Raw genomic sequence first — 27,419 nt, forward strand, 5'->3', positions numbered from 1 at the left:
GCTGTAACACCACAGCGGACGGGAATTCAGCTTTTAACGAGACATCAGAGGTTCCCCTTCGCAGCCCCCCAGCTCCATGCACAGCTCTGAGCAGACCGACCTCCCCATTCCTGGGGCTACTCTGCTCATATTTTGTAATAAAGGGTCAAAAACTGGAAATGGCACATTCCTTGCTGCCTGCCTCAGGATCCTCACAGTGGAGAAACTGAAGCTACAGCGTCCCGAATCACTGGTCTCACCCTGCTCTCGCAGCCTGCCCTTGAGATGGCCCTGGCGTTCGTGGGGCTGACGTGGCTGAAAAACTAACCACTTTCTTTTTCTTTTGGTTAACTTTCGGGTGGACCCAGATGGTCCCAGTCACTGCGAGGCAGAAGGGAAGAGGTGAGGAGTGCATATCACCAGTCCAAGGCAGCTCATCCAGCCAGCTTGGAAAGAGTACCCCGGAATCCCGAGTCCTGCTGGTTTGCCACGACCCCAAACCAGAGCTCCTGTATCAGTGTAGAAAGAGCACAGGACGCGGCAGCCACGTGGGTCCTCCCAGCTTGATGCCCAGGGATGGCAAATTTCTGCCCCCGAGCTGTGGCTGTCCACAAGGACCCCATCTCCTCCCCACCCAAAAGCCCGGCTCCCGGGAAGGTACGGGATGCAGGGGTTTGCAATCTGACCTGCCGTCACCCGTGCTGGACCTCTGCCGAGGCCGTGCAGATGCCATTCTTTCCACCCAAAAGCACCAGAGGAATTTCCCCCCGCCTCGACGTGTTGGCAGGAGACCCTGTGGATTTTGAACTTTTCCCTGGGAGTATTGAACTGGGATTAGAAACTGGGATCAAGGGAGTCTCTCTCCTTATGCCCTGTGGGAAAACTGCAGCTGGGGCCTTGCTAGCCCGTCATTCCTTGTTCATGCATCACGGCATACGTGTGACGCCACGGATGGAGAATTCCCTCCCCTCCAGGGCAACCGCAGTTCTTTTCCTCTTCCTTTTTCTCTTCCATTGCATCTACTGAAGAAGCAAAAACTGACACCGGTGCTTTGCAGAGGACGTGAGCATCTCTAGGCTGAACTTGCACCTTTAGGTCACATAAACCCACCCTGTGACCTCCCAGAAAGCCAGAGGCCGGCATCTCCAGCTCCGGGCACAGCAGGCTAGCAGAGATGAGTTTGTCTCTTCACTGCTGCAGACCAGAGAGGCCAGGGCACAGACCCACGGGACACTCAGCCTTTCAGCTTCGCTGCCATCCTTTGTGTGCTGTCTATTCAGACAAAGCTCCAGCCAAACTGGGACCCGGGCGCGGGTGCAAGCCAGAGAGGGGGGAAAAGGGCTGCGATTCTGCCTGAGTCTGAGACATTGCTGCCTGCAAAACCATCGCTCCGTGATGCCTTGAGCTGCATGAATGAGTTCAAAGTGGCAAAGGCGGATGTCGCAAGGGGAAAATCAAAGCACCAATCCTGAATTTGCCCTTGAGCCGAGCAGAGAAGCAGAATCCCCCCCCCAAAGCCTTTGCATGTGGGTACCCAGAGAACCAGGTGAGCTCTGACTAGCTCTGGATGGGAAACCCCTCATCCAACACATGTTTGATTCGCCTAGAGATGAAGCCACGCTGTTTGGGTGCTATTGGGAACGCACCTGAGCCTGGAGTCATGCTGGTTTCTTCTGGCCCTGGTCCCCATGTCTCCTCACATGGCTCTAGGAGATGACCTCAGGCTGGATCCCTCCATCAGCCACGGCTGCTTCCAGAATCCATCCAGACCCGTTTGCTCTGGTTTAGTGAGAGATTTGGCTGATGAAGCCAAGACACATGCAAGTTCCTCTGCAACCCCAGGCAAATCAGAGATAACTCTGCTCCTGGGATTGAGAAATGGTCTGGGGAGGGCTGAACTGATTTGAAAAGGCTTGAGCTGACCTAAGGAGGGTTTCTTTAAGGCTGGTTCACCTTCCCTGTCCACTCCTGCTCATTAGGTGAGAAAACGATGCCCAGCAGATGTGGGCAGGAGAAGCGGTGCAGAGGCAGGGGAGCATTCACATCAGTGCTGCCTCTGCCTCACCCTTGCAGGCAGGTGAGATAACGCTGTCACCATGATGGGGGACACAGCGGGGATGTGCAAACTGAGGAATCTGACTGTATGAAGGAGCCTCCCAGGCTTGTTGCATCCTCTGCAGGAACACTGGATGCATTCAAGGTGGAGGCTGCAAAAAGGATCGGTATCACCTTTGCTGCCCCTGCTGTGATCTTTGCAGGTCCCACGGTTTTTAATCCCCCGAGACCTAACCCTGCCACGTGCTGTGCTCCCTCCAAGAGATGTTCAGCACCAGGATGGCTTCTTAGCTGCTCCTCAGTGCTAGAGCCATGCTGGCTCGGAGCATCCCTGCCTTCCTCATCTGCAGTGCAGAGAAACCCCAGAGGTTTCCAGAGTTACCCAGAAGGGGAGGAGAGGCTCAAAAGGACATACAAAATGTCTACTAGGCCAGCGTGGTCCATCTAGCTCTGCTCCACGGCGACCATGGGCGAGGCAAGCACCTTTAGGGCAAGCAACTGGTTCCAGCTTGCCTGAGGTCCGTTGCACTTGTGCCACCCCAGCACCCAGACCCGCTGGATTAGGGATGCTCGGTATACACCCCCATTAGTATCTACTTCTGGAACTAATTAGTCAGATTTGTCTAATCCTTTTAGATCAGAGCCCATCTGCCTCCTGTGGATGCAACTGTGTAAAAAAGGACTGCCTGGGATCTGTTTTAAAATGACCTGCGAGCTTCTGCCTAGCTCTGTGCTGTTAACTGTGGGATCTGGTGAACAGCTTTAATCCTCTGCCCTATTAAAGCAGAGAGTTACAAGAAGGGACTGAGTATCTCCGCTCTCCCCATCTCCTTCATTGCTAGCCTCGCTACAGACCACGCTTGATCCTGGAAAGCAGAAATCCTGCACCAGCACTGCTTCATGGCAGCTCAGAAGATGACAGACTCTGTCACTGTCTTCACAAGGGTCAGTCTCCGGGGTCACTGCAGCCTACAGGAAAAGGTGAATGTGCAAAGCAGCTGGAGTTTATGTTTAAAAAGTTCTGTCCAAAGAGCCTGTTAGACCGCAGTGTTTGCTTTCATTTGCTTTTGTAGAAATAAAGCGCTCCTTTAATACATAATCGAGTGAATTCATAACATTGCTTTAAATAAAGACAAGCCAACCGACCACGACTGCATCAGTCCAGATGTTTTACGGCTGGGCATGGGCTGTTTACCGCAGGGCTGGGCGTAGGACTCCCAGTACCAGTTAGATTTCACTGCTGCCCACCCCAGCAGCTCCCCCACACCCGGCCCAGGCGCTGCAACAACAGGCTGAAAAATCTCCGCCTGGTTTGTCGCGGTGTGCAGGATCAGATCCGTATCACAAACTGTTTGGGTTTTTCTAATTCAGGGAGGTTATAGCTCCGTAGGTCTGCAGCGCCCTAAATGCAAAGGCTCCCCAGGGAGCGTAACCGCACTCGAAATAACTCGCGACAAAAGTTTTGCCCTACGCGCAAGTGCATTTTAAAGCTGGGCGGTTGGAGGGGAGGAGTTGTGCTGGAGAAGTGTCTTTTGGCAGCCGGGCCCTCTCATTAAAGGAACAGAGAAGACGGAAGGAGGCAACTCCCAGTATCGCTCCCCCTTCCCGGTCCTCTCCCCCCATCCCACTGCTGTAGGAACTCCTACGTGGCACTGTGGGGGCAGGGAGCGCTGGCAACATCCAATTGCGCTTGGAAATCACTCGATGGCAACCAAAATCTCCCCCTGCAATGCAAATCAGCCCAATTCCTAGCGCTTTTACCCTGGAAAATATGTTCACGGTCAAGATTAAGCTGTTTGCTGACATTTTTGTCGAATGTACTCGTTTTCTGCATATTCACATCCTAAACCCCTGTGGATTTATCGTGGCTGTCTTAGAGCACTGCACCCATGACTGTGTTGTCTGGGGGGATGAATTAGTAGTGTGGGACGGTTAGTGAGAGCGGGAATGGGGGGGAATAGACGTTTAGAAATCAGACAAATATTTGAAGTATTTTTATGCCGGGCTGCCTGTCCTCAAACACAAAACCTGGTTTTAGTCAACTCCAAATTCCTATTATTGAGGCAAAGCCATTTAAAAGGACTGAAGCACAGAGCCCTGCGCTCGTGTCGAAGGAGTTTGGGGCTGGGAGGGATTGAAAGAGATCAAGATTAAAAGTTTTAGAGTTTATTTTAAATTTCACTAGGAAGAAAAAAAAAATCTTACATGGGAAGTAATTGCACAGAAGGGTTTGAGAAGGTGGAGCAAGTCAGGGCTTGGCAGAGAAAACCAACTGACACTGGAAGTTTAAAGGAGTTTTTCTCATTTCTCAGCTGGCACACGCTGCTGGTACAGACCCGTAATATTTCACCTGTGTGCTGACTGTTTGCTATCTGCAAATGCATCTTTTTTACTGCAGCAACGTAGTAATAAAGCAAAGATTGTGCTGTAAGAACCCTCGGGCCACATTCTGATCATTTATGCAGACACAAAGTCAAGAAACTGCTCCAAAAATACACCAGGACACACAAAAATATGATGCTCAAGGTACTTCAAGCCTCTTTCACCCACTGAATCTCTCCCAGAAGGAAGCTGCTCGCTGAACGTAACCGCTGTGAGGCCATTAGGACCATTTAGGCACGTTATCATTAAAGACTGCAGCGTAAGGTACCTGCCTGAATGCAAAATTCCCAGGGAAGATGTCAGCTGGAAACGTGTTTTGTTCAGGTATTTCCTTCTCCACACTTGCCACTGAAAAAGAAAAGAAAAATTAAATAAATCACACAAGGCTAGGAGCCTTCAGGCACGTGAAATGGCTTCATGCTTGGCACCCGAAAGGTCGCCCAGCGAGTGAGACCCCTTGGCACTTTACCCCTGTAACAGCTTTTCTGCAAATGACAGGGTTTTTTATGGTTTATGATCAATTCAGCTCTAGTAAAGGCTATTGGGAAGGGATGAATGGGCCAATCTTTCTCACAGCCAGAAGCAAACACCCAGTGACCAGAACAAACCTCCCGTTATCTGCTCCCGCTGTTATCGAGGTCTGGTTGCTGCAAACCGTGCTGTGAGCGAAATCATCGTAGAAACACACGTTTTGTTTTGCTGTTAGAGTTCTGGGGAGCTGGTTTATTGCAGCTGGCGGAAAATGTACCTCATCTGAGGTGTGGCGTATCTGCTCATTTGGCATCACCTGAAGGGTTTAGACAGAAAAAAAAATACCACTTTTTGATGCCGTCTTCTAGAAATTAGTGGAGTGATGCTGGGGGTGGGGGTATGGGCTGTTGAAAGATGAGGTGATCCCAGTGCAAGGTGCTGGGTCTCTGGACAGAATATTCAAAGCCAAAAGACTAAACCAGATGCTGGTTTCTATTACAGCAACAACAAGTAGGTAGCAACCTGCTGAGACCCCTGCCTTGTGAGGGAAGCAAAGAAACTTGCAGAGCCAAAACCAGCAATAATAGAGGCAGAAAAATGAAATTACTTGGTGATTAGAAGCAAGGGAAGACATAGACATCAGTTAAACTACGCAATGAGGCACCATCCTGCTAATGTGGTAATCATCAGTGAGGATGGCGCTTAATTACTGGGTGGTACCTAGAATGTCACTATATCCCAGGCTCCCATTAAAAAAAAAAAGCCATGCCCACTTAAAATATGACAAGGTTGAAACCAAGCAGTGCTCAACACTCCTGACTCGGCGCAGAAACTTCTCTACGGCATATACTTTGCTGCAAGGCAGGCCGTCTGGCACGAGCATTTAACTCCTCCAACCTTACCCTGGGGCTGTGAAGATTTGCTGCCATAACGCCTTTCGAAACTGCCTAAGTTTGCCAGACACGAGGATTTTTGCCACTGTGTTATGCTACAATGAAGAACAGACCCCAGCCGTGCTCATCTCACGCCTACGGTGCAGGGGGAAGTGTGGAAGATGTGATGGGTAAGAGGTTCAGCACTCCATCAGCCCAGCTGCTGGGGGAAAGGAGAGGTGGGTGTTCGTGCAGGTGGGGAGATGGATGGAAACCCAGCGCCTCTGGGATACAGCAGTACGAGGAAGCTCCCCAGACGCCTGTAACAGGGCCATCAGGTCCCTGCAGAGCGAATGCAGGTCCTCTTGGGTATCACCAAACAAGGGGGCATTTCAGATGGCAACATGTGGCTTGAACCAGATGTTAAACCTTTGCTGCTTGCGACCGCTCCAGTCGTGGCACCCCTGACTTCACGGAGGATGACACCCCAGAAAAGGTTAGATAAATAAATCACACCCAGCCTCAAGAGGTACCAGGAGTGGGGAAATCAGATAAAACACACCCCCAGAGCCCCGTAAAAAAATGTAAAAGCACTGTTTTGGCTCGGGAAAGCCTCCCATACCCCTGCGCAGGGCTGGCGGGGGGCAGGCAGAGAGGCAGCTCCGGCCGTGCCGGCAGAAGGAGGGACCACGCGTCCCCCCCAGCCCCGCCGGACCCCCCCCTTCCAGCAGCAGCAGGGCTGGGCTTTCCCTGCCATTGGCGGGAGGCCGGGAGAGCTTTATCGGATCCTCCCCTTCCTCTCCCTCCCTAGGCGTTTTTTTTGAGAGGTTTTTCCCAACTTTCCAGAAGTTTCTTCCCGGCCCCTTATATACCCCCTCCGCGGGACGGCGAGGTGCACAGGGGAGCCGAGCAAAGCAGCGCCCCAGCCCCGCACCGCCGCAGGTAAGGGCTGGGGGGGTCCGGGGCAACCCGGGCTCGCAGGACCGCTGCCAAGCAGGGGTGTGACCAAGCTGAGATTGCAGCAGGCCGGGGGTTCTGTTGGGGTCCTGCATGCTCCTGGCTGCCCCCCCCCACCCCCCAGGGCAGGGAAATCGGGGGCGTATTGCATGGGGGGAAAGGGGGTGTATAGGGGGAAAGGGAGTTGCATGGGGGGGTTGCATGGTGGGGGGGATGTGACATTGAGGTGGGATTGGGGATGTGTGTAGGGTACAGACTGTCCCACAAACTGGCTCTGTTTTTGGAGAAAAGACATGAAAAGATGTCCCCACCACCTCTAGTTTGCTAGAGGCAGTTGCAGCAAAGCTGCACCCTAGAGAAACCTCCAGGGGGTGAAGAAAGAGAAGATGGGGATAAGGGAAGCACCAACTTGGTCCAAACGGTCCCAGATCAGCCCTGGCTGGAGAAAGCCTCCAGCCCCTGCTCCTGCCCAGCCTGGGAGCCTCCGGGACCCTGGGCACCAGCCCAGCACAGGAGGCTGAGCTCCCACTACAGCCTCCCTGCGTCAAGACCAACTAACCCTGTCCTCCTGCCTGCCTTAACAAAGCGTGATGTCCTTCTGCTGACATGGACATGGCCTTTTGCTTGCATGCCTCTGTCCTGCGGCTTTGTGTTGGCGATGATGGAAGAAACGCAGTCCTCGAAGGGGTGCGTGGCTCTGGCGGGGGTGCCGTGCCTCTGCCTGGCTGCCGTGGGTGATGGCACCTCCAAATCCTGCCAGGAGAGCGGGTCCCCGACAGCCCCGAGGAGGTCTGCGGAATGCCACGTTGGCGCGGGGCGTCCCCTTGCAGGGCTGGGCTATACAAACGCAAGAGAGAGGATGTTACCAGCTGCGCATTCCACCAGATTCCCTCTATTTTCACCCTGGCTCATGAATTCACCAATAATCTCAGCCGTAATCCAAGGATGGGCAAAATTCCTCCGTCTTGCCACCGCAGGCTGCGTCACTCATCGCAGCCCAGCACGCCTGGCCAGATTTCTCGCCAGTCTCTGAAGTAATGAACCGTTTTTAGGCTGAGGATGTAAGTGGTGTGGGCCGCCCGTTGCTCACACGAGAACTACTCCATGTATCTGTTTTCTTTCAGAATGAAAAAGGCAAACGTTGACCTCACTATGAAAGAGTTTCAAGGTATCTTTAGAAATAAACGGGATGAAAAAAAAAAAACAAACGAAAAACCCTCAGATTTTAAATGCTTGCCACACCCGATGCTGTCTGCACCTTTAAAGTGCATCAAGGGCAGTTTTGAGCCTGTTGCACAAGTCTCTGCTCTTAGGTAGCTGGGATGGCTCTTCCTTTCAAAGGCAGGCTTGCTCCCAAAAGGATTTTTGGCTACGAATTGCCTCCCTCGCTGAGGCTACGTAATTCCCACTCTGGCAAAGGGTCCCTGGTGCAACTGCGCACTCTCTGCACTCTCTGCTTCAGGCTACGTGCGTGTTTCCTTCCATATGTAATCCCAGCGGGCCCTTCGCTTCCTGCTCTATGTGCTTTAACCCTGAAGCTGCCCATTGCAGCCCTTTCTTGTCTCCGCATGCAAGGAGCGGCCTCTGAGGCTGGCCGGGAGCAGGGTGGGAGGAGAGGATCGAGGAATGCAGCTCCACTCTGGCCTTGGGCATGATGCAGCCTGTCAAGGAAAAGCTCACTTTGGGTGTGAAGGTGGAATTTAAGCCCTGGGGATCTGCCACTGGGAAGGTTTGCTGTGAGCTATGTGATATCTGGAGGGAGGGAAGCTCCGGGGACAGGTTATAGCCTCGGAGGCAGGCGGGATGAGCTCCAAGGAGCTTTCATGCATGGCATTTAGGACTGGTCAGTCTGTACATTTATTGAAGCCGGTAGCTCAGAGCCCACACTGGGGATAGATGTACTTAAGTTGTGAAAGGATGCATCTACATAACGCATTAACATATTGGGAAGGGGCTCTGCTGGGTGAAAGGAGGGGTCCACCACCTTCCTCTGTCCCGGTACCTCCCTGGCAGGGCTGTACAGGCAAAACTAAGTCAGCTGACAAGACAGCGTTGCATCTTAACGCCCCCCCGATTTAGCTTGGTGGAAGCTCATGTGCTCCATCTAGTGTCTGGAGATCTGAGCGTTTGGGTACCAAGCCGGCGTTCCCAGAGAGGACGATCCCTGCCGTACGCTGACCGCAACAGCCCCTGGATCGATGGGCAGCGCTGTCCTCTGTGGCCCTTAGGCAGCAGAAACATCCCGCTTTTAGCTTTTCCTCACCAGGGCAGAGGTTTGACCTGCTACTCTGGGAACAGAAATATCTGTTGTTTCCATCCCCTGGCCCCTCCTTAAATCATTTACTGTACGCGAACATATAGTAAGATAGTAAAATTGCTTAAAAAGGAAGCTTTCCTTCAAAATGCCCAGGCTCTGCATGCCAGAGTGCAGCCTGGGCTCTTGAAGGTTAATTGTTGCTCAGGGGAAAGCCCAGTGTGGACTTGGGATTGTTGTACCCCAAGTGAAGCGGTGATCCAGGCGCTCCGACTATCACTGGAGCAGGTTTCACTGGAAGAGCCCCCGGGGTCTCTGAATGCTCCAGGGAGGGCTTGAATCATGCTGATGGCGAGCTCTTCTTTCCCAGCAGGTCCTCAGAGGCACCGGGTGCTGCCGAAGCCATGGGGATTATTCTGGTGCTTGCTCTCTGCGGCCTCGCCGCAGCCGTGCCCTCGGAGGACAGGAAGCTGAGCGACAAGGCAACAACGCTGGCTGACCGCAGCACGACGCTGGCCTTCAACCTCTACCATGCCATGGCAAAAGACAAGAACATGGAGAACATCCTGTTGTCCCCCGTGGTTGTGGCCTCCTCCCTCGGCCTCGTGTCCCTCGGGGGTAAGGCCACAACCGCCTCCCAAGCCAAGGCGGTGCTCAGCGCAGACAAACTGAACGACGACTACATGCACAGCGGGTTGTCCGAGCTCCTGAACGAGGTCAGCAACAGCACAGCCCGCAACGTCACCTGGAAGATCGGCAACCGCTTGTACGGCCCTGCCTCCATCAACTTCGCTGATGACTTTGTGAAGAGCAGCAAGAAACACTACAATTACGAGCACTCCAAGATCAACTTCCGAGACAAGAGGAGTGCCCTGAAATCCATTAACGAGTGGGCAGCCCAGACCACGGACGGGAAACTCCCAGAGGTCACGAAAGACGTTGAGAAAACCGACGGGGCCCTCATTGTCAATGCCATGTTCTTCAAGCGTAAGTTCTACCTTCAATTCTTGATACAGGTGATGTAGAGCCTAGCCTGAGCCGATACAGAGCAGCCCAAGTGGGAAGGTGAACAAATCCCAGGTCCGCTGGAGGCGTGCTCTTTTTCAGAGTAGTTAGGAACGCTGAATGGAATTACCCCCCATTCCCTTTTCTTACAAGCTGAATTTCTCTCTCCTGTAGCTCACTGGGACGAGAAGTTCCATCATAAGATGGTGGACAACCGTGGCTTCATGGTGACCCGTTCCTACACTGTGGGAGTTCCCATGATGCATCGCACGGGTAAGTCGCCAACCTCCTGCCCCACGGCAAGACCAACCGGAGTTACGCTCACCGCTGCTCCGTCACCCAGTTTTCAACCAACCGCTTCCAAGATTGTTTTGCCTCACGGTTGATGAGTGAGAGAGAACAAAGCAGAGCGTGCTTGTTCTGCTGATTCAGTCTTTCTGTGAGCAGAGAGAATCCGTGTTTGCTATCGAGTGCTTGGCTGTTAGGAATAAATCCTAGCTCATCACACAAATGAGAGCCGCAGTTTTAAGTTGTTGCCAACTCTAATGCTGGGCCAGTTCCCAAAACGGTGTTCACACTCACTTCCCTTGCTGGTCAGGGAAAGTCCAGGGTGAATTCACAAGGTTGTGGGTAGCTTTGCCTCTGCTCCACATCTCACCATCTCCTGCTTCTGATTTCAAGGTCTCTACAATTACTACGATGATGAGACAGAGAAGCTCCAGGTGGTAGAGATGCCACTCGCTCACAAGCTCTCCAGCATGATCTTTATCATGCCAAACCATGTGGAGCCTCTGGAGAGGGTTGAGAAACTCCTGAACAGGGAGCAGCTGAAGACCTGGGCTGGCAAGATGAAGAAGCGATCAGTGGCTATCTCACTGCCTAAAGTTGTCCTGGAAGTCAGCCACGACCTTCAGGTAAAGGATGTCCTTAAAGAAAACAGTTGGGCCTTACAGTTCTTGGGGGCGGGAGAGTAGTGGGATGATGGGTTTTCTGTGCCTGCCGTCCTTTTTCCAGTGGCTAGTCTAACCGTGGCAGGAAAGGATTGTACTGTGTCACCTCTGGGAAGGTTGCTGACCTCTCTTCTCCTCCTAGAAACACTTGGCTGATCTGGGCCTGACGGAAGCCATTGACAAAACCAAGGCTGACTTGTCAAAGATCTCTGGCAAGAAAGACCTTTACCTGTCCAACGTCTTCCACGCTGCTGCTCTCGAATGGGACACGGAAGGGAACCCCTACGATGCTGACATCTATGGCCGAGAAGAGATGAGGAACCCCAAGCTCTTCTATGCTGACCACCCCTTCATCTTCATGATCAAGGACAGTAAAACCAACTCCATTCTCTTCATCGGCAGGCTTGTGAGGCCCAAAGGGGACAAGATGCGTGATGAGTTGTAGTTAGGCTTGTTTTTTTTTCCCCAGAGCTTTGGTTTGTGTGTTTTTTAGTGGGGGACTTCAAAAAAGGGGAAACACTATTTTGTATCCTTCTCGAACTATGGGTGCTATTCAGACCAGGGTGCATTGTGATGAGAAACCAGCATACACTTTACCTCACCCCAAAATAAGTATTGCACAAACCCACCTCCAGAGAGGGAGCCTGGCACAAGAGGGTCACCAGGAGTGGAAGGGAACTGGCATGCACTGTCTCAGCTACTGGTATCCTCAGCTGAGATGTTCAGGCTGAAGCCGAGCTCCTCCCTGCACTAGTTAAGCCTCCTGCTAAGAACCTTGCTGCTACCATCAGCCCTGCAAAGGCACAAGCCCTCCGCCCTTCCATCTCAAATGCTTCTGCACATTTAGCTCTGCCGCTTACTTTTCCTCCCCCTTTGATGCTACGCAGCACCACACGCAACTGCTCTGGCTGCTCTGCAGTTGTTCCTTGCTTCTCTCTTCTACCTTCAGTGGTATTTAACAGAGCACAAAGGGCCAAGTCTGCGGTCCAGCCCCCTGTATGGCCCGGGGAGCAGAGCAGGACCATGACAGCATGTAAGAACAGAGATTGTATGGAGTTGTGACCTTCTGTCCTGCCTCACCCTGCTCTGGATGACTGTTAGATGCTCCAACCACAGCACGTCGTCAGCTCCTTAGCTAGAAACACTGCAAAGCCAAGTGCAGCTTTGCACAACACTTCACGAAGAAATGGCTTAGGGGTGTCTGCAGAGAGGCCAAAGAGCAGACAGGCTTCTAGAGAGATAAACCTGAGGTCCCTTCGACGCGCTTGCACGACAGAAATGGCTGCGCTTCACCCCTCTGGGGATCAAAAAGGGGGCTCTTGGGCCAACACCTGGAATTAAACATCCCGTACCAGGCAAACGGAGGAACTCCACTTGTCTTGGTGCTTCTGCATCAGCACATAGGGCTGGGAAAGAGACAGTTCCCACCGTGAAGGTTCTCCCAGGCATGAGCAGGGCTGGTACCTATCAGCTCCCGTAGCAGGCCAAGGGACTCCTGCTCGTTTCTCACAGGGAGGTGGATCAGGTTCACTTCTGCTTTCTTGTTTAAATACAAAGCTTTAGAGCAGCCGTTACCCGACTTCCTAATGACCCTCTTCTGAAGCTCCTCTCCTCCCTGTTGGCTGACCTGGATAAGGGCACGCTGAAAAACAAACGTATTTATAAAGTTATACTCGTATTTATGTCTGATAATTAGCACATTTCACAGCCTGCTCCAGCCTGGACTTGGAGGCTATTCCTATCTTCTCTTTAAGGGGTATCATCAGGTTAATACTATTTAAAGAAGTAACTGATATGATCCCTTAGGCATTGAAGCATGTGTCAGGTAAGCCTTGCTATGCACTGAGAGACATCACAAAGCAAGTAATGACAAGATTATTGAAACGAGAGAAATCTGTGCATCACAACCTAAGTGCCAGTTATCTGACACCAGCAAGGACAGCGGCTGCATTGCTTTTATTTCCCCACCTTTTACTTGCTGTCAGGGTGCTACACAGAAGCCCAGTACTGCATTTTTTAAGACCATACACATGACTGTTTCCACTTATTTATTTAGTTACAACTACAAAGTCTTATTGTTTTCTACAGGCAAAAATACAGCAGTTTGCACCCCCAAGTTTGACCTGACTGTGCCTTCTCCAGGTTTACAATTGCAGAACAGCTCGTCTGCCCTAATACCTATCCAAGCCAGCCCGAATGGGAGATCTTGTCCCTACTCTCTCTTCCCAGATCACGCTCCCAGGTGCTTTCCCCACCGTGTTGGGAGGTAGGAGGCAATCCACAAGGATGTACCCCAAATGCACAGGAAGCCTAAAGCCCAGCGTGTATGCTAGGTACTACCCCGTGAATCAGCGCACTGAAACCCACACGCTGTAGCATGTTATGGAGGATGGGGGGAGGGGGGAGGGTAAAAAGGGGTGGGCAAGGCAAGAACACACTGTGGGATATTGTGAATAATTTGCATCATGTGGATGCAGGCGTCTGATGGCTTTTATTGTCCTTGTACCACACAGTGACAGTTGTATAATTTTGCAATAAAACTTTTTCAAGGAACCTCTGGCAGTCACAGTCACTTGCAGGGTTTGGATCGAGTCAACTAAAATTGCTGAGAGAGGCTCCTTGCCAATGCACCTTTCTTAATCTGGTATTTATGGACCAAAATTACACTTAATATACAACAAAACTGGAATTCCCATGACACGTGTCATGGGAAAGGAACGCTATTGGCAGGCAGGCTTTTCACTTTTAACATTTTTCTCTGAAAACTGCACAAGTATCCAGCATCCTCACAGGCATGAGGACCTCCTGCCCGCCCCTGCTCTGACACTTACACAGAGCAGCAAATGGCTCTGTTAAAGAGAAAATATGGCAGCGTAGGAATAAAACTCAGCTGTTAGCCACAGGGACCAGCCTTCCTGACCCTCAAACCCAAAGCTTCTCTAGCTGAGATCCAGTCGAGATAGAGGGAAAAAGAACCACGAGAACCTCCCCCATCGCTGTGGGAATACAGTGAAGCCTTGGAGAATCCAGCAGCGTCAGATCCTGCTGGCCCATGTCCTTCCACTGCTGGAAGCGGAAGAAACTTGCTGTCCTCTCATGCACTCAGACAAAGGCAAAAGCAAAGGCACTCAGACAAAGGCAAAACTAAAGCCACAGAGATCTCCCCTTTTCCCTGTGCCAAAATAGCAGAGATCTGGGGTGGGCAGGCGCACACGGCCACACAGAGCTCCTCACAGACTGAAAAAGCACTAGATGCTTGCCAGGTCACTCTCACTGCAGAAAACGGCAGCAGCCATCTCCAGCACTAACCCTGGCAGCCCAGGAACACCATCAACCTGGAAGAGCAACAGTGCAAGGAAGTTAGAAGCTCTCCAGAACTCCTGAGCCCATCCTACCCCAGCTCGTCTTACAAGCAGCTTTAAATAGTCATGGTTTTCATCCTAGGCAAGACAGCACCCTTGAGGGAGAGGGAACTGGACGAGTCCCCTACCCCTCCTTTAGCAGCTGCTTCCAGCAGCTCGGGGCAGTGGTCTGTGCGTGTGAGAAAGGTGTTCAGTTCACACATGCAACCATCGAGCGTTACGGGATATTCCTTGACGTTGTCCGCAACTTCTCACATGATGGATGCAGCAAGAGATACAAGCAATACCACTTAAACACACTACTTGGGCATCTCTCGATCTTACACACAAGCAACTGAACACCTCTTTATTCTACCAGTGATGAGCACTGTGAGATTAATAGGCTGGTGGACTGGGTTGGGGGGTTCTAAACCAGAGGGAGAGAGGGTTGAGTCATCTCCAGGAACCCTCACTGGAAGATTGCAGGAGAAACTTCCAGCTGATCGTCTAGTACACAGGCACTTTTCATAATTTAGATACATTATGCAAAGCCTTGCACTGTGTGCCACACTTCTACTGTGTCAGGCCTTCCAGCTTTCACACATTCCCAGCTCCTACAAAGTGACAAAGCTGGTCTGTCACTTTTTGTTTTTCAAAATTCAAATCCATATAAAAAAAATTAAAAATGTGGGTATTATTTACTCTAACGCTTAACATACAACTTTTTTTTAAAGCTTTCTACTGAAAGATGCGCACAGAAACCTGAAATCCGAGTCATTCTCTGACACCCTGAGAAGGCACATCTGTCTCTGACAGACGTAACCAGCTTCCCAGCCAGGCCGGGTTTCCCAGAGGCCTGCCAGAGAAGCTGGGAACAGGAAGGCCGAGGCTCACACATCCACACACGCTGGCAGACAGACCAGCTCCTGACACCATCCGTTTGGAATTCCAGTTCCTAAGTTACCTGACTCGGTCACGCAGAGAAGCCTCCCAAAAAGGGAAATCTGGATGTAAAAGCTATTCCTAAGCAGCAAATTTTGTACAGTTTTTGTTAATGCAACAAACAGGTTCTGAATTTCCCAGAATCTGCACAAAACAAAGCCTTGATCCTGCGCACAACACGATCTGTTACGATGTGTGTAACAGCCTCTTCCCGTTACTGCACAGGACTTCGGAAAACACAATGGGAAAGCTGACAGAAGTACAGTCTCTGCCTGAAACTTAACCAAATGCTCAGTCTCACTGCTTCAGCTACAGGGCTTTCGCTTGGCCACAGCAGACAAGACCAGCACCAGGAGTTCATACAGCAACGGAACACAAGTGGAAACACATCTCTGCCTACAGACTATGCATTTCAATAGCATAAGTAGTCTTGTCATCTATTATCAACTTCAGGATCTCCCGATGTTATCCTACAGCTCATTAAAGCCATAAAGTATTAATACAGTGGCAAATGAAAACTGTCTGTTCAAGCCTCATAGGAAGACAATTTTTTTTCCCCCAATCACTTAAATGTATTTCCATCTCAAAGCTTAGGACAGAAGGTTTGAAATCCTGAAATTCCCCCCAACTGATGTGTAAATACCTACTCAAAGTTTGCCCCACCCCACATCTCCACTAAGGTTACCTGACCCTAGCAGGAGCTACAGTGCTCCTACATGGTCTGTAGCCCTGGAAGCCACATAATGAGCATCTTCTCAGGGTCAAGGGAAATGGATGTACAGAGGTGAAAAAAGCATTTAGTAGAATATAGTAATACTTCAGCTGAGGCCAAAAAGGTACTGTAACTGCTTTGGACATTGCTAAAAAAGCTCCCTCTTCTGGAAACCTCAGAGAAAAGGACTGAAGAGCTACCAGTACTACTCCTGTTCACACTGTGTTAAGGCGTGACCCTCTACACACTGGATTGCTGTTCCAGTTCTACCTAGAAATCAGCATTTTGTCCCCACTTTCTTTAGACCAGGATCTGGTAAGTCCACTCCAAAAGGATTACACAAGCTGGAAGAAAGGCAACAGAATTCCTTCCATACCAAAGGCGGGAGCAAGGTGTTCCTGGAATACATCTTGCAAAAAAAAAAAGCACCTCCACAAACACTGTCTTTTGTGATTTTATTAAGAGATGTTTTCAGGACAGTCAAGCTTCTGGTTGCAGATGTTAGAAACCCTACAACGAAAAAGCAAAATACTGAGTGAGATGGTGGCAAACCGTTTCCCATAACCATTCTCCTACCCAAAACACTGAACAAACAAACAGGCTCCCAGTTTTCAAATTAAATGGCATCCCTCCCTTCTTGCATTTTAGACAATGATTCTCCCTTTTCTCCGCAGGAGCAGATCTTGCTAGTCAGATTCCCTTGTTTCACTGTGGCCCTGCAAACTCCCTCAACTCTCCCTGTTCACACCAGGCCAGCTTCAGTCAGAGAACAACGCAGCCCGGCTTTCACTAGCAGCTAAGGAATTCTCTGGAAGAGGCCTTAGGCCCCGTGCCTCCCACTGCTCTGATCAGAGAAAGCGAGCAAAACTTAAAAGCAGCAAGTCGCACGTTTTCACTGGGAACAACCCAGAGCAGGTCTCAGACAGTTTTAAGCTATCAATTTCTGTCTTAGAAGCTACTCATTCAGGGAGACACGATTTCAAACCTTGATTATTTACTTACAAAACTAGCCTACACATTGTGCTCAGTGTTACTGGCTTCTAAGTCTATCCCAAATTGGATCCCGTGAGAGGGGAATCAGGAATACACACCCTGTGCTGCCAACTGCACACTGGTAGCGGGTGGTACAATGTGAAAACATTCAAGGCACTGAACCCTTCTCAGACAAATGCCTCTGAGTCACTCAAATTGTGACCCAAGGTCCCCAAATCCATGCTGTAGAACACAACACGAAACAGGGCACTTGGACAAGGATATTCCCTTTCAGACTCGTCATCTCATCTTCACTGAAGGGTGCGTTTAGCTGGTTTGCAGGGTGCCTTAAACCACACCTCTTTGGCCAGGACAACACTCTAAACCCAACCCAGCTGATCACTGCACCTGGTACAATGCAGCAGCTTTTCTCCCCAGTACCCCCAGCTACCTGACAGCTTTTTTTGGTGGCATGACATCATTTTTGCTTGGATCCTCAGCAAAGCTGCCTCCCACCGCTCGCAGGCACTTACCCCTCAAGCAGTGGGAACCGGCTGAGGCATGGCTGGCTGTTCTGGTTTGCCACCTTTCTGCTCTGAAATGGGGGTGGTGGGCAAGATCTCTTCTTTGGGTTCCACAATGCTGACGTGGTCTGGTAGAGGCTTTTTGGGGCCAATCTTTCCACTTGGGTCCCAGGGCAGCATAATCTTTACTTTGATTCCCAGTACTCCTGTAAAGAGTGACAGGACGACACAGACACATTCATTTGACACAAACTATCAAGCATGCCTTCAGTAGTGACAAGCCCCAAGGTTACAAAATATGTTATTCTGCATCAAAACCATCTCCTGACAAGACTGAACACAAACATGCTGTAGCTTAAAAATCTAGTTTCTGTGAATTTATGTTGGCGTGTTTACTTCTATCCAATTCATTGCCTTTGCTAACTGCATCCTGGGATTATGATGAAAACGTGCTATGTCGTTGAAGTCATGCCGCAGTTTTTAAACCCTTTCCCAGGATACCTCGGCTCGCTTTCCAAGGAAATTGCATCAGGTTTTTTTGCATCCCTTCTCAGACAAATGCCTCTAGATCATCCAATGACTAGGACATCCTGCCCAAGGCAGCCTTAGCACAGTACCACAGAACATGGCACTGAACAGGCTGCAATGACACAAGGACACCCCTTCTGACTCGTCATCGTATCATCACCGAAGGGAAGGTGGAGATTAGCTTTGTCTATGCTAGTGTCCCTACATCAGGTGTTCTGCAATTAACTAACATAAAGCCAATAAAGATGCAGAAGTCATTTGCGTTTTACCAGGGGAAAGGAGAAGCGCAAGCAGGCTTGGCTGGTTTAGCTGGGAAGACTTGTCAGGGCACAGCTATGGGGGACAACTCTCTGACACTCGCTTTTTCGTGGGTCTCGTAGCACCAGTGTTCTCTCTGCCTACCCCCAGAATCCAAACTGCCAACAGCTCTTAAACTCAGTCAATATGCGTTTCATATATAAGTTGTTTTTTCTGCCAACCTCAGAGGCTGCAGGACACGAGTGAGAGTATCTGGAAAATCAAAAGCCACATTCAATCCCCACCACTATGGAAGTGGATGACCTGGGATGACTATGCAAAATTCTGTTGTCTGCTGAAGGCCCCTTCTCCATTGCCCATTCACGTAACACATGCAAATAAAATTCTACTTCAGATGTAATTCCAAAGCCCAAGAAAACAACAGATTTTCAGAGTCAGAACAACTAGTGGTAGCACAGTTGAACCACTCTGCAAGACCAGTGGTGAATCAAAACCATGGGAGTCACCACCCCACAGGTGACAGAGGGAAGCCTGCAACCTGCAGCCATGGGATGCCAGGAGTTGAGATCATCTGGCTCTAAAGCACTGGGAGAAGGAACCAACTGAGCAGCAAAGCTGTGCATGTTGTCTACCTGGACTTTAGTAAAGCCTTTGACACCGTCTCCCACAGCATCCCCCTAGAGAAGCTGGTGGCTCATGGTTTGGATGGGTGGACTCTATGCTGGGTAAAAAACTGGCTGGTGGCCAAGCCCAGAGAGTTGTGGTGAACGGAGCTGAATCCAGCTGGCAGCCGGTCATGAGTGGTGTTCCCCAGGGCTCAGTGTTGGGGCCGGTCTTGTTTAATATCTTTATCAATGATCTGGATGAGGGGATCGAGTGCACCCTCAGTCAGTTTGCAGGTAACACGAAGTTGGGTGGGAGTGTCGATCTGCTCGAGGGCAGGAAGGCTCTGCAGAAGGACCTGGACAGGCTGGATCCATGGGCCGAGGCCAGTTGTGTGAGGTTTAACAAGGCCCAGTGCCGGGTCCTGCCCTTGGGTCACACCAACCCCAGGCAACGCCCCAGGCCTGGGGCAGAGGGGCTGGGAAGTGCCTGGCGGAGAAGGCCCTGGGGGTGCTGGCTGACAGCCGCCTGGGCATGAGCCAGCAGTGCCCAGGTGGCCAAGGAGGCCACCAGCCCCCGGGCTTGTGTCAGCACTGGTGTGGCCAGCAGGAGCCGGGCAGGGATGGGGCCCCTGTGCTCGGCCCTGGGGAGGCCCCACCTCGAATGCTGGGCTCAGGTTTGGGCCCCTCAGGACAAGAAGGCCCTTGAGGGGCTGGAGCGTGTCCAGAGAAGGGCAGCGGGGCTGGGGCAGGGTCTGGAGCACAAGTGTGCTGGGGGGCGGCTGGGGGAGCTGGGGGGGTTTAGCCTGGAGAAGAGGGGGCTGAGGGGAGCCCTTCTCACTCTCTGCAGCTGCCTGAGAGGGGCTGGAGTGAGGGGGGGGCTGGTCTCTGCTCCCACGTCACCAGTGACAGGGCGAGAGGGAACGGCCTCAGGCTGCGTCAGGGGAGGTTTAGGTTGGATGTGAGGGAAAATGCCTTCCCTGCCAGAGCGGTCAGGCCCTGGCACAGGCTGCCCAGAGAGGTGGGGGAGTCACCATCCCTGGGGGGGTTCAAACACCGTGTAGCCGTGGGACTTGGGGCCATGGTTTAGGAGGCCTGGGGGTGTTGGGCTGGGAGTTGGGCTTGATGATCCAAGTGGTCTTTTCCAACCATAACTGTTCTATGATTCCATGATTCTAATGGGATCTGCATCCCAGCCACTCACCCTGCCGGAGAAGAACGTGACGCACAGCTGTGTCGACGTAGTAATTCACCGGGTCTCCACTGTGGATCATCAAGCCATCCACAAACTTCATGGACTTGGCACGCTGACCTCTGAGTTTGCCGGACACAACCACCTCACAACCCTTAGCACCGCTCTCCATGATGAAGCGGAGGACGCCATAGCAGGCTCTGCAGGGATTGAGCAGCAACATCCACAGCGTTACTCCCACTTTGCCAAATCCACATGGCTCCATGGAGGCATTTTACCCCAACTTTAAGCACAGGAAATCACACTTCAACTTTTGTTTCTAAGAAGCCTTCCAAATGTACACCCATGCCACCAAAGCTCTGTCAATGCTATTGCAAAGCAGCAAAAACCTTCACACTGTTCTAGCACTGTCAAACCCAGCCTAACAAAACTCTTGTGACTTATGGTCCTTTTAAGATTGTGGAATTGTGACAAAGACACATTCTTTGTAACACAAAAGCAGCTCCACCACTGAAGGTGACCAACACACCCACGTCAGGAGCGCAGCTCCCCATCCCCTCTCAGACAAATGCCTCTAAATCATCCAATGATGACAGGATGCTCCTGCTGAAGAACCACACGCAGCATCACAGAACATGACACTACAGAGGTACCACAGCAAGTGCCACCCGATTCTGACTCGTCATCTTATCATCACCGAAGGGATCTGAAAAGCAAGGCCACTGTCACCTGAAATACAATTCAGCCAGAAGGCTTGAAATTGTTTCACTCCTCCACCCATCTATTCACAAAGAAATAAATGCAAGCTTTATGCACACCAGTCAGACAACCTGTGATCTGTTCAACTCTAAGACTTCAACTTTTATGTCTGAAATACATTATCTAGCAATTGCTATCAAAACTGTGTTCTAAACAAGAAGCTTCTATAAGGTAGAATTCTCAAAAACATGGACTGCCCTCTCCAAGGGCAGCACTACTAGGTTAAATTTTCAAACTAAAGACAAGCTGGCAAGGAGGTTTTTTGAAATGGTGTTTGAATCCCACACTTCCTCACTGTGCCATCACATTCATCTTGCTCTACTCACCGACGCACTGCTAAACCTCCCAGAAGCTTGTACCGCAGGGACTCTGCCTGAGCAATTGCACACAGACCTCTCGTGGCCACCTTCTCGGCATAGAGCTACAAAGGAAAACAAGCAAACTCAGAAACAAGGCTGGATTTCAAGAAACTTTTAATTTAACAGAACACAGGAGCTTCATACTACTCTATGCCCCGTCTTATACACCCAGTTCAGTTAGTGCTCCTGCATTTACATAGAGAAGCATTATCATCGGACACTACACTCCCTTAACTCCTTTGGTGCCTGACTCCTACTCCTGGCACAGATGAGACACACTGACAACATTATATTGAAAGTCAGGAAACTATTATAACATCCATGGGTTTCAAACAGCCCCAGAACATTAGCTATCACTGGAGAGAGGGATACCCTCAATCGCAATATAATCACAAGAACTTTGCTTGAGACACAGTTTTTACAACACACCAGTTACATAAAGTCTGCTTAAGTATTAAAATCAAACCTCAGAAAAGGTTTGCTTCTGAAAAGCTGGGAGAGTGAGGTGTATTAAATCTGACATCTCCAACTGACCGAAGCCTGAAACTTCAGAAGACGCAGGCATTTCAAATCACACACGCGATATTCCTAGAGCTGACAAATCGCGATGTGCTCTGTAGGGGTTTGTGCCTTTCAGTATGTTGAAGCATTTGCTGGAGATAATCAGCAACCTTCACTATATAATGTGATCCAGCAACACTGACCAAGCAAGAATAAATGTGAGCAGCACCCCAGACCACACATTCCACCCCGCCCCCATTTTGTTTTAGGGGAACATACTAGTGAGGGCACCAGATTTCAAACACTAAAAGACCAGAAATTACCTGTTTGTCACTGCACTGTCTATTCCATTACAGTCTCATACTCAAAAAATCTCAAAGATCTTTCAGCACCAAAACAGTTTCTTTGTAAGGACAGAAGCATTATGAACTCAATAAGGGTAATGGTAACACACGAATACCAAAGATTATCCTGTTAGACTAGCTTCTCCCCTCAATATTGGGGCAGCAACATTCTCTACAAAATATTTACGGGCAAGTTGAAGAAGTTTTATCTGCATCCTCCTTGTTGGGGAATCAGAAAACCAGCCAAGCGACAGCACTTAAAACACCACAAACATGAAAGCTTTTTCTATTTCAATGCAATGAGTGTTTTGTGAGAACAGGTAAAACACACCCCAAGTTCTCTTCAAGTCAAACCACCTTTCAGCTGGCACCATCCTGACAGTGCACAAAGCCAACTGCACAACCCGCTCACTACTGTTTTAACTGAGACAGTTTTACCTCAACGCTTCCCTCAGGGAATCCAAACCTCTTCTGCACGACAGCGGTCAGCTCCCGGATGCGGCGCCCCTTCTCACCCAGGACATTCTGAGTTCTGGAAACAAAAAAGTACAGTACGACTGAGAAAAGTACCTCCAGATCTGAGCTTGAAACCATCCCAAAGACCTCCCAGACTGAGCATCTAACTAAGTTCCGGGGTTGTAACACTGCTGGGTCACTAAATAACACTCTGGGATCTCTTTCCCATGTAGCTTCCCATAATAATATTTACCACTTTAAGCTTCAGTCTGCAGCAGCATCCCTTACAACCTTGCACAGCACCTGTGAGTCAACAGCAGCACCTCAGTTACCTGGTGGCAAGTATGATAATCTCAGTCCTCGTTGGAGTGACCCGGACTTCTACTCCAGAGTACCCATCTTCAGCCAGTTCACGAGTCAGAAACTCATTCAGCTCAGCTTTGAAGATACCGTCAGCAACAAACTAAAAAAACCCAAACGGACCAAGTCAAGCTCTGCTCAAGTGCTCAGCCAGAACACAAGATTTTCATATTCTGAGTTTGCGATTCACCCCAGGACCATCCTGCAGACTGGCAGTCTCTCCCTCCACAGAGAGGAAGCAGCAGCGGGGAGAAATTAAATCATCTCCCCTGAAATTCCCAGAGCCAATTCATTTCTAGGAGGAGCCTACACACCACTGCCTGACCCACATCTCGCTACAGCCACTCTTCATGCTGAAAGCATAGCTTGCTGCTATGTCTTGCGGTGGTATTTTGATTCGATATCAATTTATGTCAAATACTTAAAGGGGTCACATCCCTTTACCAGCTCCACAGGGGCCTGTTGGTCGGGCTCCCACTTCCACCCTGACAGTGCACAGGCCCCAAGCCTCCCTCCCTCTCCAGGACAGGCACAGCCCCGCACCCTCACGGTCCCTCTGATGCACAGAAGCAGGGAGTCACTAAAACCAAACGCTTTCCACTAGAAAAAGGGAAAAACCGATCAAATTGATCAGCTTTCGGCGCCCCTCGGCACAACCCCAGCCCGCCTCCCCTGTGCACACACATGCAGAGCCCTGTGCAAACCCCACGCAGGGTTCTAGGGGAGATGGTGGCTCCCCTCAGCCCCGGGGCCCGCGCAGGGACCCCAGCGCCCTCCCTCACCGCGGCCTCCCGCCGCCATGTTCCCCGCCAGGCCGCCGAGCCGCATCCGCCGCCATCCTCCCGTATCCGCCTCCATCCCCTTACCACCGCCCCGCCCCGAGGAGACACGGAGCCGTCCCCGGCGCGACCCCACCGATATGACAACGCCCGGCGGCCGCAGCGAGCCGGCCCGCCGCCCTCACCTTGCGCTTCTTAGAGATCTGTACCGCCATCTTGAGCCGCGCCGCCCGGCGGAAAAGAGGGAGCGGGCCCTAGAGGGAGGGCTATATCTGCCTTCCGCCGCTCCCCATTGGGTCGGTGAGGTCACGTGGTCCGCGGGCGGGGGCCGATGGGAAATGTAGTCTTCCTGGTGCTCTGGCGCGCCGCCATGTTGGAGAGGCTTAACCCTCCCGCTGCCGGTGGGTTTTCCCGCCCTGCCAGGCTGCTGCGAGCGCCCGCAGTCGGCAGTAAAACGGCTATAAACCCAGTATAAACGGGCACGGGAGCTAGCGGCATGCTAATTCACCCCGGGTTTCTACCTGGAGGCCCGTTTTGGTGGTTAAAGGGCTCTCCCCTCACAGTACCGCAGCTGGCCACCTCAGGCGTGAGGGGAGCAGCCGAGCCCCTCTCCTAACAGGCTGCTTCTGTCCCTTTAACCTCTTTTTTGTTTTTTTAAAGGCAGTCACAGATGAAGGAAACATCCATCAGGAAAACAGTGTGAAAATCACAGACAGGCTATTTGGTTATTTCCAGGGAAACATCAGGAGTCTTTGCTGCCAGAGGATGCTGTACTGTTATTCAGTAATTTGCTGCTTTATGTAAATTTTAACAATAGGTATTAACTATTTACAGTTAACTGTAAATACGGATGATAGCTAACTGTAAAATTGCACGTCTTTCCTGCTGTATGTGCACAGCATCTCGAGCAACAGGGCTGTGGTCCCTGTGCCTTGCTGCAAGACAAATGAGTCAGTAAATAGGACAGTTGTGGCTCCAGGGCAGATCTTCTGTGGGTTTTTTTCCCCTCTTACAATGGGATCATCACCTCTGCAGTCTGGGCACTGGGTTAAATTAGTAACAGCAGGATGGGATTTGGTGCTTGAAACTTCTGCAGTGGCCAAAGATGGGCAAAGTGGTGATTTTTTTGGAAACGGTTTAGGAATTGTAGGGGATTACAGGGCTTTGGTTGTGCCATTTGAATTAGAAATAATATTGGGTAGAATTGGTACATGAAAATACCCGTGTGCTAGTGAGTAAATATGGTCTGTTTGGGAAAAGTCAGCAAAGGGAAGTCCTGCCTTGCGAACCTCCCAGAAAGGAGACAGAATATAGGGGAATAAGGGTAAAAAAGGTTGAAATGAGCTGCTGGACTTTCTGTAAGGCTTGTCTTGGAAAGCCTTGCCAGAGGCTTTACAGAAACTGAGCAGCTGTAGGCGAAGGCAGGGGCATTGCACAGCTCTGCTCCTTACATGGATGCTGCAGGGGTCTGCGCAACAAAAGAAGAAATTAAACGCTAGAGTTATCAAAAAAGAAAGAAGAAATGGGAGACCATCGTTTCATGGCTCTGTAAATAATTCCGTGGTATGCCCGCTGAGCACATCTGATCCTCCATCTCCAAAAGGGTGGAGGAGACCTGGGAGAGGGTCGGATAAGGGATGCTTACAGGTCTGGCAGCACCTCTGCATGAAGTAAGCTGCACAAGTCGGGACTGAACCTGGAAAAGATAAAACACGGTTGAGATCTACCAGCCCACGCAAGCTTCGTTCCCTCGTTCAGCTGTCTAAGCTCTCTCCCAAGCAGGGTGGCCGCATCCAGACCCCTGTGGAGGTTTGTCCTGTGCTGACTCCGGGGCCAAACCCCACCGGGGCCCCGTTAAGTGTCGCTGCACCAACGAAGGTGTTTTGGTGCCAGTGGTTTTTGGCACCGCTTTGCTGCCTCACTGAGACGTAGCCAGGCAAACCATGCTGGGAATACCAGTATGACCAGTACAGCGATGGTAAAACGCTTCTCCTTCAAACACCCGCCCCAGCATCGCATGTGGGGAGGCAGCAGCGCCTAGAGAAACCAGCTCGCCTCTCTACCGGGGAAAGGACTATTTTGCCACTAGATGTCAGTGGAGAGGTTTCCAGGGTGGGAAAAGCTTCGCGTCTCTCCTCACCTCCCTCCTCCGTCTTCTCCAGGGATTCATTTGTCCAGGATTTGAGGGATGACAGAGACATCGGCGAGACAGAGCCTGTCCAGAGCAACCCACGGTCCACTTTGCAAGGACAGCTGCTGGTGAGGGACTTGTGTCCCCTCTTGTCACCAAACACCTCTCTCTCCCCCCCGGTGTGTCCAACCATCACGCCCTGCCCTCAGCCAACTCCTTCCTCTCTCTCTGGGCCTGTCCAAGCTGTGCTGTCCCACGCCCTCCACCCTTCCACCTCTCTCCCCACCCTTTGCAGAGAGCTACGATCTCTCCAGAGAGAAGGGACACAGCAGGACAGACCATCCCTCACCCCAGTCCCCTTTTCCTGCTCCTGTTATTCCCACTGTCCTCTGCCCCCACTCTTTTCCCTCACTCTCAGGCTGCAAAACACAGTGCCCTCTGTGGTCTCTCTGGCAGCCCCATCCTCCTCTCGCCCTTCATCTCCGTTATCTTCCAGTGCCAGTTACTGTCCATGGACTCCAGCAGTGCTGTTCTCAGCAGGGGCCAAAATTAGGAGCCACATCTCCATCGATCTCTTCCTGACCTCTCCCCCAGGCCCAGGGCTCCGTCTGGGCTGACATAGTGTGGACAGAAATACCTGCTCAGGCACTCTGTGAGCTCCTGGTGCTCGTCTGCATCTGCACCCCTGGACACAGTGAGACAAAGCCAGCTCACGTCCAGACAGCAGAAGAGGTGCTGGTCCCTTCCTAGTGCTGTTTAAATCACCACCAACACTTCATCCAAGCCTATATCTGCAACAAATGGGCCTGGGTGTAAGGCACCCTAATTTCTGTCCCTCCATCTAAGCCTGCAGGTTGTTCCACACTGTGCTTTCTGACCTGAGCCCTCAGAAGGACCCACCAAGCCTCATCCTCCAGAGGAGCTGGGGCCGTTGGGCTGCATGGAGCCATGGCAGAGCTGCGGGGGAGCTCAGGAGGGCGCCCAGGATTTAAAGCAGGTAGGAAAAAGGGGACAGGGAAGTCACCTTATGAGGAGATACTAAAGCCAAGAGGCCAGGGATGTACCTCGAACATCCCTAATCCATCTGGGTGGACCACAGGACTGAGCAACATGGCATTTCTGCACTAGGTGCAAACAAGCGTCAATGCACATGTGACCTTTCCCCAGCCCATCACCGAGACACGAGATGAGCAGGAGAAACCTCAGCTCTGAGGAAAGCTTTCCTTTTTCCTTCCAGCGTGGTGCAGTATTGCATTTTCCCTGGCAGCAAAGAGGCTTAGAGAAGCTCCCCTCTTTCCTCCCTCACCCCTGTCCCTTCCTCCCCCCTCCCTGGCCCATCCCGCTGTTTCTGGAGCCCGGCTGTCAACCAGCGCCCAGAAACGATCCAACACAAACACACATATATTTTGGAGGAGGTTATTTAAAGCCCTTCTCGTTTCCCTGCTCCAGCCCAGCTCCACAGCAGCCTGTGAGCACCAGGGAGAGGGCAGCAAATTGCGGCAGGGGTATGGGGATGAGGCCAGGCTCAAAAGACCACGAAAGTGGTCAGGTTTGGGGTGGCACTTGGGGAACCCACAGTCCCAGCACTATGCCAAGTCGAGGGGACATCTGTGTTTGAGGTCCTCTCCCCAGGGTAACTCCAGATCATCAGACACTGGCTTTGGAGAAGCGGCTGGGAGCTGAGGATGTCCTGCACAGGATCTGAGCCCAAGGCCCTGTTAACCAGGGTCTCAA

At 51.3% G+C, this 27,419-nt stretch overlaps 2 protein-coding genes and 3 non-coding genes across 7 annotated transcripts; 1 reads left to right on the forward strand and 4 right to left on the reverse strand.

The window, feature by feature from the left end:
- Window positions 1-6,569: 6,569 nt before the first annotated feature.
- Window positions 6,570-13,478, forward strand: SERPINH1 (serpin family H member 1). 3 transcript variants are annotated; one of them, XM_064441546.1, is made up of 6 exons: window positions 6,624-6,701; window positions 7,841-7,884; window positions 9,341-9,957; window positions 10,150-10,248; window positions 10,657-10,889; window positions 11,068-13,478. In XM_064441546.1, exons 3-6 carry the CDS (start codon window positions 9,375-9,377, stop codon window positions 11,368-11,370), a joined length of 1,218 nt encoding a protein of 405 aa, XP_064297616.1. In that variant the 5' UTR covers window positions 6,624-6,701; window positions 7,841-7,884; window positions 9,341-9,374; the 3' UTR covers window positions 11,371-13,478. The 3 variants fall into 3 exon arrangements, with proteins under 3 accessions (XP_064297615.1, XP_064297614.1, XP_064297616.1); XM_064441545.1 differs by lacking the exon at window positions 7,841-7,884 and having other exon boundaries at window positions 6,570-6,701; window positions 9,344-9,957; XM_064441544.1 differs by lacking the exon at window positions 7,841-7,884 and having other exon boundaries at window positions 6,592-6,701.
- Window positions 13,479-16,358: 2,880 nt separating this feature from the next.
- Window positions 16,359-23,849, reverse strand: RPS3 (ribosomal protein S3). Its single transcript, XM_064441547.1, has 7 exons — window positions 23,740-23,849; window positions 22,748-22,878; window positions 22,398-22,491; window positions 21,082-21,176; window positions 20,009-20,196; window positions 17,426-17,622; window positions 16,359-16,430 (listed from the first exon to the last, which is right to left on the reverse strand). The coding sequence occupies exons 1-6, from the start codon at window positions 23,767-23,769 to the stop codon at window positions 17,429-17,431; spliced, it is 732 nt and encodes a 243-aa protein (XP_064297617.1). The 5' UTR covers window positions 23,770-23,849; the 3' UTR covers window positions 16,359-16,430; window positions 17,426-17,428.
- Window positions 17,076-17,212, reverse strand: LOC135311659 (small nucleolar RNA SNORD15). Its single transcript, XR_010371273.1, has one exon. It is a non-coding gene; the product is annotated as a small nucleolar RNA SNORD15 (small nucleolar RNA).
- Window positions 17,962-18,109, reverse strand: LOC135311657 (small nucleolar RNA SNORD15). Its single transcript, XR_010371271.1, has one exon. It is a non-coding gene; the product is annotated as a small nucleolar RNA SNORD15 (small nucleolar RNA).
- On the reverse strand, window positions 20,552-20,698 carry LOC135311658 (small nucleolar RNA SNORD15). The gene has a single exon (XR_010371272.1). It is a non-coding gene; the product is annotated as a small nucleolar RNA SNORD15 (small nucleolar RNA).
- Window positions 23,850-27,419: the final 3,570 nt, after the last annotated feature.

This window comes from Phalacrocorax carbo, chromosome 1, assembly GCF_963921805.1.
Source record: "Phalacrocorax carbo chromosome 1, bPhaCar2.1, whole genome shotgun sequence".
Classification (NCBI taxonomy): Eukaryota; Metazoa; Chordata; class Aves; order Suliformes; family Phalacrocoracidae; genus Phalacrocorax; species Phalacrocorax carbo.